The sequence below is a fragment of the Platichthys flesus genome, chromosome 22 (assembly GCF_949316205.1).
Source record: "Platichthys flesus chromosome 22, fPlaFle2.1, whole genome shotgun sequence".
Lineage (NCBI taxonomy): Eukaryota > Metazoa > Chordata > Actinopteri > Pleuronectiformes > Pleuronectidae > Platichthys > Platichthys flesus.
In genome coordinates this window covers 2046341-2056813 of record NC_084966.1, presented here as the reverse complement: position 1 = coordinate 2056813, position 10473 = coordinate 2046341, and the positions used below count along the sequence as shown (strand labels likewise).

The following is a 10473-nucleotide window of genomic DNA, read 5'->3' as shown; positions in this document are numbered from 1 at the left end:
AAGAGCAAATATAATTTATTCTGTGAATGGATTTAATGAAGCGGCCGCGTGTTGTTAATGTCCCTGATGTGACTCTTACTTTGGAAAAGCATTAAATGGGATGTTGTGACATTTATTTGTACGTTTTGTGTTTCTAATAGAAAACAACATAAAATCACACTACAGCCCTGCAGGGTAACAAGGTTTATTAAACTGCAAATTACTTTATAGCATTTGATTTAATAAACCTGAAGCAGCAGATGGTTGGTTTGTTTCCTGGTCAAATATCTTTATCACACTTTCCAGGAACTTAAGCAAAATCCAACAATCTGACATCACGTGCATGTTCAATTATTTTTAAAAAGGAACCGTGCTTTGATTTATTTTGATATATATATATGTAATTAGAGGGAAATATGAGATACATTTAGAATATACAAAAATTAATATTTGTTTGCCACAGAAGCAAATCAATATGGGTTTATCAATCAAAACTACAGGAAGTCGACAAAATAAAAGCATAAACCAAGGTTATAATTATACAAATTATAATATAATCCAATTTTATATTTAGTAAATATAACTTAATATTAAAGCATAACATGGGACAATACAGTTCAATAATATAATACAACCTATTATAGTATAACTTAAAGTTAATAAATAAAACATATTAATAATAATAAACAACACAAATAAATACAACCCAAAAAAATATAATAACATAGGACGATAACAATACAGTATAATAATATAATATAATAAAATACAGTAGAATCGAAGGGAACGTGAGTTTTATTCTGAAGTGGTTTGTTTTGAAGCGGAAGTGTGGTGTGGCCGTGACGTCACAGCGCGGACAGGTGGGAGCTCCGGTTGGACGAGTGTCTGTTGTTGTCACAGATATTTGTTTCCGAGTATTTTACGGAGTATTGCCGAGTATCCAGCGAGTATCGCTCCCTCGCGTGTGTACTTCTCTGAGCCGAGAGCCGGAGAAACTCTTTGAATTGTCTCTGGAACACAAACATGGCGTCTCCACCGGGAACTCATCGTTTTATCTCCTGAGAGAGAAACTCCACACCGCGCGGTTTGACTTCCATGGTACCGGAGCCGGTGAGTTCTCTGAGTTTCCGGTTTGCATCTGATGCTTTCCACCGTTTCATGAGCTCACAGCAAATTACATAACGTTCAGTTTTAATAACCCGAATTAAATCCACCTGCAACGATGATGTAGCCCGTTTCCTTAAATTCTCATTTAAATGAATGGAGTTTGGTTTGATGTCAACACTTCCGCATGGGAGCGTCGGGACGGTTTCCACTGAGCCCATAGAAATACACTATGTTTATTTAAAGGATCACACTTATTGTTTAAACCATCTATTTTTAAACAATGTTATATGACGCCACATGTTCAGGTAAGAACCACAATACCCATAATCCTCAGGTGTACAATTCGAAATACTGGGGACCCACATTCAGGGTTTATCCTGTTTTGTGAGCGTAGAATGACTTTTAATATATTGTTTTACTTCAGTATCTAAATAAACTGAGTGTGAGCAGTTTATGATCTGTGATAAAAAGGCAGCTGTCTTCTGTTTGCATCTGAACGTGATGATGATGATGATGATGAAGAGCAGATGAAGCTCTATCGTTTCAGTGGCATTTGGTTTTTGACCGTCGGCCTCATTTCCTTATCTTCCAGATATGCCGGCTGACGACAAGGTTGCCATCCTGACCGACGATGAGGAGGAGCAGAAGAGGAAGTACGTGTTGGCGGAGTCGTTCAACTCTCTGTCGGTGGAGCCGGACGTGTCCACGATGCCTGTGGCCGCCGCGGACGCCCCGGCCGACCAGCCCCCGTCCTCGCAGCCCGACTCCATCAACTGCTGCCAGAGGATGTGCCTCCGCATCAACAGCCACCTGCTGGTCTCCAAGGTCTTCTACTTCTTCTTCTACGCCGCCTACGGCTCGCTGCACCCCCTGCTGCCCATCTACTACAAGCAGCTCGGCATGTCGGCCAGCCGCAGCGGGCTGCTGGTCGGCATCCGCTACTTCATCGAGTTCTGCAGCGCCCCCTTCTGGGGCGTGGTGGCTGACCGCTTCAAGAAGGGGAAGGTGCTCCTGCTCTTCTCGGTGCTCTGCTGGTTGATGTTCAACTGCGGCATCGGCTTCGTCAAACCGGCGGAGATGACCTGTGAGGAACAGGATGTCGCTGTGTCCACGACGGTGCCGCCCGGGATGACCACGCCCCCTCATGGGAACTTCACACCACCGAGCAACTTCACCAACCACACCAGGCGGCGCCGGGGGTTCCTCGACCGTCCTGAACTCCTCCACCTCAGCGTGCTCCACAGGTACCAGCGAAACGCCGACGCCAACGCCACCGTGGCCCCCCCCTTTGAGCCGACTAACACCACCCAGCTCGGACCGAACTCCACCCAACCCACCACCACCATCGTGACCACCACCACCTCTGCTGCCCCGACTACAGCCAAGCAGTACCAGATCACCTACAACACGGACCAGGTGCAGACCAACTTCCTGCTCATCCTCCTCGTCATCATCGTGGGCGAATTCTTCAGCGCCCCCGCCGTCACCATCGTGGACACCATCACGCTGCAGTACCTCGGCAAAGCCCGGGACCGCTACGGCCTGCAGAGGATGTGGGGCTCTCTGGGCTGGGGCCTGGCCATGCTGCTGGTGGGCATCTGGATCGACCACACTCACGTCACGCCCCTCATCGACGTCATCGGCTGCGTCCTGCCCGACTACCGGCTGCACAACTACCAGATCGCTTTCATCGTCTTTGGCGTGCTGATGATTTTGGCGTTTATTGTCGCCACTCAGTTTCACTTTGAAAAGGACGACGAGTACCGACAGGAGCCTCCAGAGGGGGTGGGGGGGCAGACGCCAGAGTCCGGCTCCTCGGGCCGGAGCAGCCCCGACGCCGCTCAGGAGTTCCACTACAGCGACCTCCTGAGGCTCCTGTGCACCGTGCGGTACGGCTCCGTGCTCTTCGTCGCCTGGTTCATGGGCTTCGGCTACGGCTTCGTCTTCAGCTTCCTCTACTGGCACCTGGAGGACCTGAAGGGCACCACCACGCTGTTCGGCGTCTGCTCCGTCCTCAGTCACATCTCGGAGCTCGCCGCTTACTTCACCAGCCACAAGTTCATCGAGCTGGTCGGACACGTCAGGTGAGACGCTGAAGATAGTTTCACACAGGAGAGGAAGATTCTGATGAGGTCTCTGAATACACAAGCCAATAAATCAATAAATAAACTAAGATAAATGTCAATATTCAGCATAACCAACAATTATCACACAACTTTTAATAACAACTTGCATGCTTGACATCTTTTGCGATAGTTGGGGGACACATGGTCAGAATGAATAACTGAGGTTGAAAACAGATCAAAATCTACATCTAGAACTTTTTAAATATTATAAATCTTAGGAAAAGAACTGAAATGAGAGCTTCTATCAAAGTAAATGAGGTTGTGATGTCCAGTGTGTTAATGACAATCATCCTGGACATTCTCTCCTGCAGTTTACACGGAGCGTGATGAAACCGTGTTGGTTCGTCACAGCAGATAAACGTCTCTGCAGCGACCGGCCTCAGAGCAGCGAGCAGACAAAGCCGTCATTGATGCTCGGGGGGGGGGGGGGGTCTCTGGGCCTGGAGCTCGCGGGCCTTGGGGACATTTGAGAGTGCGGTGTTAGGTGTCGGTCTGCAGCTCCGGACCCAAATCGCATAAAACACACAACTTCTATGACACAGCTCCTAAGAGAGAGGGCGCAGAGTTTGTCTAAGGATTTAAAATACAGAAATATTCTGCGTCACACATCCTGCTGTTAATATTAAAAGCTAACAGCCCTCAGTTATGCATGTGTGTCACAGTAACCTAGAATACCTGGTGCTGTTTCATGTGTAGAATGTAATTCAGGTTTGATAACAGATCACGTGCAGTCAGTGTCTCCTTGATTTGGCTCATCTACAAGAACAAACACTTCTAATCCAGAGCAGCAGATGTTCCAGCTCTGAGGTGTTTGTAGCTGTAGAGCATCACGTGACTCGTATCCAGGATGTTCACACTGTGTTTCTCTTCACGTCGCGGAGTCGTCACTCGACAGTTAGCGAGGATGTGAAGCTCTGCTTCCTGTTTCTCTGGAACTTGTGGTCGAGAGCAGAGAGCATCTGTCACAGAGCGGCTGCAGGCGAGCCGCTCTGCCCCCGTGTCTGTTCATCGTCCTGTGGACAGTCGCTCATGAGACGCTGCCTCAGGTGTAAAATGCCAAACCACACACAAATGGAAAAATGCAGCTTTAGAAACAATGTTGTCGGTGTTTGCTCAAACAGTGACACACTGTTGTCTGGTGTTGAACACGCGACTGACAGAGGGCGTGTCGGGTTCACATTCAGGTTCGTCTGCTCTCAGCTGCTCTTCACCTTGTTCCCTCGGGACTCAACCACACTCATTGATCCTGAGCTCATCAGGCACTGGATTCATTGATCACGGTCCTTCCATGGTTTGTGCTGGTCACTCGTAGTGGATCCCGATGTGAATACAACTTAATATATATGACCTCATCAGGGTCCATGACATCATTAAACTAGGTCTTTTGTTGTTGTTTTGAATGTGAGACCCCTAGTGGCCAAAGTTGCATATTGGACATTTACATTCTTCCCTAAATTAAGTTGTTGTGCATGTTTTAAAATGCTCCTAAGACAATGATTCATACAAATGAGCGTAGTTCAATACATGAACCCCTGTTTCCCTCTGTCTCTGCCCCTCAGGGTGCTCTACATCGGCCTGGCCTGCAACACGGCTCGGTACCTCTACATCTCCTATCTGGAGAACGCCTGGATCGTCCTGCCCATGGAGGTCCTTCAAGGTAACATCCGCTCCTTTCTCCGCCTGCAGGGAAGGATTAGAAAAGCTCGGACTCCGGGGCGAGTCGGAAAGTGTCTGTTTGTTTAACAGGACGCTTATCAGATGGCGTCTTTCCTGCGGCAGCCGGGTTCACGCAGGGCGATGAAGCTGCAGACTCTGAGAGGAAGCTTAGAGAAACCAACCCTGAGCTTTCACAGGGTGAATGTTCAAACAGAGCAGTGAAGCTGTGGTTGAGCACACTGAAGATCACATGACGCGTGCATGTGTGTATATTTACTTATTAATGGAGCGTGTCTGACCACAGTTTAACGTCTGGATGATAACACAAAGTGAACAAACCCGACTCCAACACTACAATCTATTCAAACAAACTAAAAGTTCCACTGTTGTATTTTTGTCATTGATTATTTTCTCAATTAATCAGAAAACCTGTAAATCTTCAGTTTGGAAAAACTTTAATCAGAATACAAACAAATAACTGCTGATCTTCTAATTAATTAATTGACTCATCGTTCAAGGTCTTTCTCTGTGATTTTATATCTTCTAACCAGCTCCTTTTGTGGGGGAATTAAAAATGAAAATGATTTAAAGATCAAATATTCTAATAGAATTGTTAGTAAAGTGTATTTCGAACTGTGTGAGACGACAGCGACTGGATGAGTCATTCGCTTGAGAAGTTCCACCCTGAGAAAACACCGACGCCTCACAGAGTCAACAAGCTAGAACGAGTTCGGAGCTTAAGTCCCAGTTCCACTGATCTTACTGTGAAGTCAACCAGTTAAAACCATTCAAACTTAACTAGAAAGACTCTCCAGCTCAGCAGTCTCCTGGTGAAACCACGTTTAAATCCACCAGAGGAAGATGTTCTATTGGATCTGCAGCAAAGTGGACACACTCACAGATATCAGTCCCCTAAATGAGCCTAATGTAAAAGTCATTAGAGCTGCAGACTTCTCTCCTGCAGCTTCTGGTGTCATATAACTTCTTTTACAGTTATGAGTATTGTAATTGAGCTTTATTGCTCTTATCTGACGGTTCCAATCTATTAACTGAGCTGTAACTGCCACAGGTACAAGCTCAAATTCAAAATGTCTCTGTATCTCTTCTAACATATTGGATATGTGACAGCAGCTGTGACCCGTCCCTGTCTCCCTGTGTCCTCCAGGTGTGACCCACGCCTCTGTGTGGGCAGCTTGCATCTCCTTCCTGAGCGCTGCCGTGCCGCCGGCGCTCAGGACGTCTGCCCAGGGAATCCTGCAGGGCCTTCACCTGGGCCTGGGCCGGGGCTGCGGGGCCATGGTGGGAGGAGTGTTCGTCAATTACTTTGGTACGACACAGTGGTGGTGTCACTGACTTTGTGTGTATGTGAGTGAAATGTCCCTTTCCCAGAGTTGATGTTTCCCTGTTTGCTTTGCAGGAGCTGCAAAGACGTTCCGAGGAATCGGCATGGCCTCCCTCATCATCCTCCTCATCTTCTCCTTCATCCAGTTTCTGTGCGGAGATTCAGAGGGCAAAGGTGGGAAGAGCTTCCTCCATCACACAGTTTTTATGTCTTTATCCATAAACCCATGTTTCCTTCTTATGTCCTGTTCATTTTCTTTCTCAGAGGACAAAATGTTAGCGGAGAACATCCCGGTTCCCTCCAGCCCGGTCCCCATCGCCACCATCGACCTGGTCCAGAGCCAGAGCCAGAGCCAGGTCGGGAGCCCGGTCCACCTGGCCGCCGTCTTACCCGTGAAGAAGACCAAGCACCAGGAGGATCAGGAGGACGTGATGCAGCCGGCGTGGGTGCTCTCCGGCGCCCCCTGGGTCACCATCGCATTCGCCATCTTCCAGATCAAAGAGATGATGAAGATTGCGAAGAGCAGCGGACCACCGGCAGAGGCGGACCCACTGCAGGTGAACACAAAACACCATTTCATCCATTCTAAATTCTAACACATCCTCATCTTTGGTTTTTCACGGTATCCAGCTTTTGGAATTCTAAGACTCTAAGAGACTTTCACATCAATCCATTAATAAAACTAACTTTCTGCTCTAAGGTGAGACTCCTGCGTGTCGTCACTGGAAAGAGATGCGTGCTTGTGTAGCTGCAGTAACAATAGATGTTGTATCATAGTAACGTGTGTTGTGTCTGTTTCGTAACTGTGTGGGAAATGTTTCTTTACCTTTCACTAATCTCAACCCTCTTACACTTCCTCCCCTCAACGGCTTCAGAAAGGTGAGACATAACTGCGTGCAAAGGTCGATGGAAAACTACCGTGTGTGTGTGTGTGTGTGTGTGTGTCTGTGTGTGTGTGTGGTATGTGGGTGTGTACGCGCATGCATACGTCTCTGCATATTGTGAAAACTCCCACGCCCCAGCGGTGACGTCATGTGAGGTGCATGCATTCCTGATTACATCAGGGCCTGTATTTAGCAAGAAGCTGAAACGACTGAAATCTGAAAACGTCCCTGTGAGAAAATAAAACACCATTAATCATCGTCAGGGCCCCATTACTTTTATTTTGAAAGTTCTTCTCTCCATTGTTGACTCTGTTTCATCGAGAATCTGTTCTTTATTGAACTTAACTGAATATTTCTACGTTTTGTATTCACTCTAAATGTGTAAACACTTCAGTAAATATGGGCCCAGATCCTTTTGTGTGTGATGCATGTGATTGTGTTTGATCTTCCTGCATGAAGACGTCTCTCTGACCCTCTTCTCTCTCACTGGGTTTTGCTCTTGATGCTTTTCTCTGTTCCCGACTGAAACGTCGACAGTCGCAGGACAAACACTGTCTCTGCACAAAGTCCATGTTCAGACCAGTACACTAGTACCTGATAGTGGTACTCAGAGGGGGGGGGAGTACTCAAACATTTGTCTGAGGTAGAAATTCTAGTAAAAGAACCACGTGAACGTTTCTACTTGAGTACAAGTAAGTCACTTCTTGGTTTTACATGAACTTTAAGAAGAACAGAACCAGGTTCTTAGTCGTGTTGTTGATTTAGGGACAAAAATCTAAATCTATTGAAATCTATGTGTCGTCTCTGAATGATGACGTTTGACCACATCAGTCATTTCAAGCAGATGAGAGAAATCTGTGACATCACACACATTAAAGACATTTGTCTCGGGAACAAGAGAAACAGATTTGTTGAGGGAGCAGACGACACAAGTGAGGCCACAGGATTCCCAGAGGTCAGTGCAGCCGATGACCTCATGACTGTTTGTCAGATTGAACCTCTGCTCAGTTTCTCTGAAGATAGAAAGTTAGAATAATCGTTTTATGTCTTTATTATTTCGGGCTAGTCAGCTAGTCAGGGAGACACAAGTTGTTCCAGCTAGATTAGATTAGTTCTAGTTATCTGAGGGTTTTTAGACGATTAGTAAGTAAGAGACGATTCTGAGATGAAATGAAAGATGGTGTCCAACGCCCTCACTGTTTGTTCCTCCTGTTGCCAGGTACTTAATGATGGGGCGTCGGCTGGGGAGGTGGCGTCCTCACAGGAACACTCCGATCCGCCGCCGGCCACCTCCGACCCAAACACCGCCCAACCGGATGAAGACCAAACGCAGCCCCCCTCAGACACAGGAGGGCCTCATGAGAACCCAGCATTCACAGTGGAGACCACAGACTGACCTGAAGTGGAGAAACTATTTACTTTACTCGCTGAGCTTTGAACTGGCTGAGCTTTAAGAACTGCAAAAATATCCATCATGACAGGTCGCTTAACAAAGGTGTGGTGGAATCATTCCACTGGAGCTGCAACCTTATATTTATAATAATTTAAGAATGCAGTCGTTTCCAAATCAAGGTGGAAATATTTTAACCCTACAATTAATTTATAAAACCAGTTTTAAGCCTATGACTTGTTTTAATGGGTTGTATTTGCAGAGGGGACTTTAGTTGATATGTTTAAATACAATAAAAAGAGGTGCGCTTGGTGGCGTTTGCTCGTCCGAGGCAAGCAAATCCAACGCACCTCTGAGCTCTGTGCACTATATTCTGAGTGAAACTGCCCTTTACCGCTGGAGTGTGGAGGAGAATCCTTCAAGTTGAACCATGTGCCTCTTGCTAAGTTATTTAGTGACTATATTCTCACGGGAAGTGATGAAATCTGACAATGTAAAACAAGTGAACTTCACTTACATGTTTTGTTATTGTCCATGTATTAACACAGAGGTTCCCAAGGCCACTCACTCTGGCGTTTTTCTCTCTGGCAGGAAACTTTCTTGAAAACTGCCTCAGCAACCGACTCGACCTTCTCTTTGTCTCGTTCTTCAAAACGCAAATCCTTAAAGAAATCAAATCAAAAACTGTTTTTATTTATGGATTGAATCTTTTTACCAAACAAATGTGCTTTTCTCAGTTTTTCTTCTCCCTCGATACACGATGGAGGCGCATCAAAGAGAACTCACCGAATCGTTATGTTTACACGCTAAGTTAAAAGCCAGACAGTTGTTCAGGTTCAGGATTCAAACTAAACTCCTGCAGGTGTTGACAAGTCCTCTGAACAACTTGTTTTTAGCTGTAGGCCGTCGTGTGAGTGTTTGAATCCGTTAGTGTGTGACTGCAGCTTCCAGGCGTTTCACCTCTTCTGTCCAAACATAAAACAAACGCGTCTCTACGACAGCTGCTTGCACGTCTGAGTCTCTATTCTGTGTGTTCTGTGGTCCAGGGTTTGGGAACCTCTGTTATATTCAAGTACAACATATAAGGAAACACGAGGGACCATAAAGAAGAATCATCTGCCTCAGATATCATCACTTCTCTCTTCTTGATGAATTCTGAGCGTTGGATGAAGTGCTGACGTTCTGTTGCTGTATATTTGTATTTTCCTGAGGAGCACCCTGATGAAGAAGTGCCTCTTTTTAACACTGTTCGCTTATTTAATCATCATCGTTGTCTTAACTTATTATAACAAGATGTCCGGCAGAAACCCCTTTACTGTAAAACACACTGTCGGGGGTTTCTGAAGGTCGATTCCACTGCTTTTGTATTGAAACTGCCAATAACTGACAGATTCTGGACCTGCTGTGTTTGCCTCTCATGCCAAATAATTCCAAGTATTCAGTGTTTTTTCAGTCGGAAAGTTTAAGGAGTGAAGAAATCCTGTTCACTGTAATATGGATGATTGATTAAAGGACATTTTGGGGACAGAAAAATGCCTTGAAAGTTTTTCTATTTCTATTGCAAAAATACAACACTTCAGATTAATTCTAATATTCTGTTTGTGTATAATTATTGATAAATTATTGTGCATTAATCAATATAATAATACACAGAGTATTTAGTACAAAGTAGCATGGATATTTGATATTGTTTACAAGTGTACCAATTTGAAATATCAGTTTACGTGACTCCAGCAGAATGGCAAATATAATGCAGTAAAAAGGGCTGTACTTTTACTCGCATGTTAATGTACTACAAGTATAAAGTACCTTAGCATTCACCATATCGATGCTGCAGGGTGTTTCTCAGGCAGATGTCGTGACTCAAAGCAGCCACTTGATGGCAGTAGTGTTGTGGGAACTCCAGTGGATTTCTTAAATGGACTAAACCATCCTCTGCCTGTGTGTGTGTGTGTGTGTGCGTGGAGGGTTATTGAGGTCGTGGTGCGC

The 10473-nt window shown here is 45.6% G+C and overlaps 1 protein-coding gene across 2 annotated transcripts; it reads left to right on the top strand.

Moving 5' to 3' along the window:
* The first annotated feature begins 824 nt into the window (after positions 1-824).
* On the top strand, positions 825-10015 carry LOC133933659 (major facilitator superfamily domain-containing protein 6-A-like). Of its 2 annotated transcripts, none has more exons than XM_062380820.1 (7): positions 825-1089; positions 1679-3170; positions 4772-4869; positions 6034-6195; positions 6286-6384; positions 6475-6767; positions 8314-10015. In XM_062380820.1, the coding sequence occupies exons 2-7, from the start codon at positions 1681-1683 to the stop codon at positions 8488-8490; spliced, it is 2319 nt and encodes a 772-aa protein (XP_062236804.1). In that variant the 5' UTR covers positions 825-1089; positions 1679-1680; the 3' UTR covers positions 8491-10015. The 2 variants fall into 2 exon arrangements, with proteins under 2 accessions (XP_062236804.1, XP_062236805.1); XM_062380821.1 differs by lacking the exon at positions 8314-10015 and adding an exon at positions 7086-7351.
* Positions 10016-10473: the final 458 nt, after the last annotated feature.

Excerpts from the sequence above, each read along its gene's own strand:
- LOC133933659 (XM_062380820.1), top strand. The coding sequence starts at position 1,681 with ATGCCGGCTGACGACAAGGTTGCCATCCTGACCGACGATGAGGAGGAG. Across the intron at positions 3,171-4,771 it reads GAGCTGGTCGGACACGTCAG|GGTGCTCTACATCGGCCTGG; the intron begins GTGAGACGCTGA and ends TCTGCCCCTCAG. Across the intron at positions 4,870-6,033 it reads GCCCATGGAGGTCCTTCAAG|GTGTGACCCACGCCTCTGTG; the intron begins GTAACATCCGCT and ends TGTGTCCTCCAG.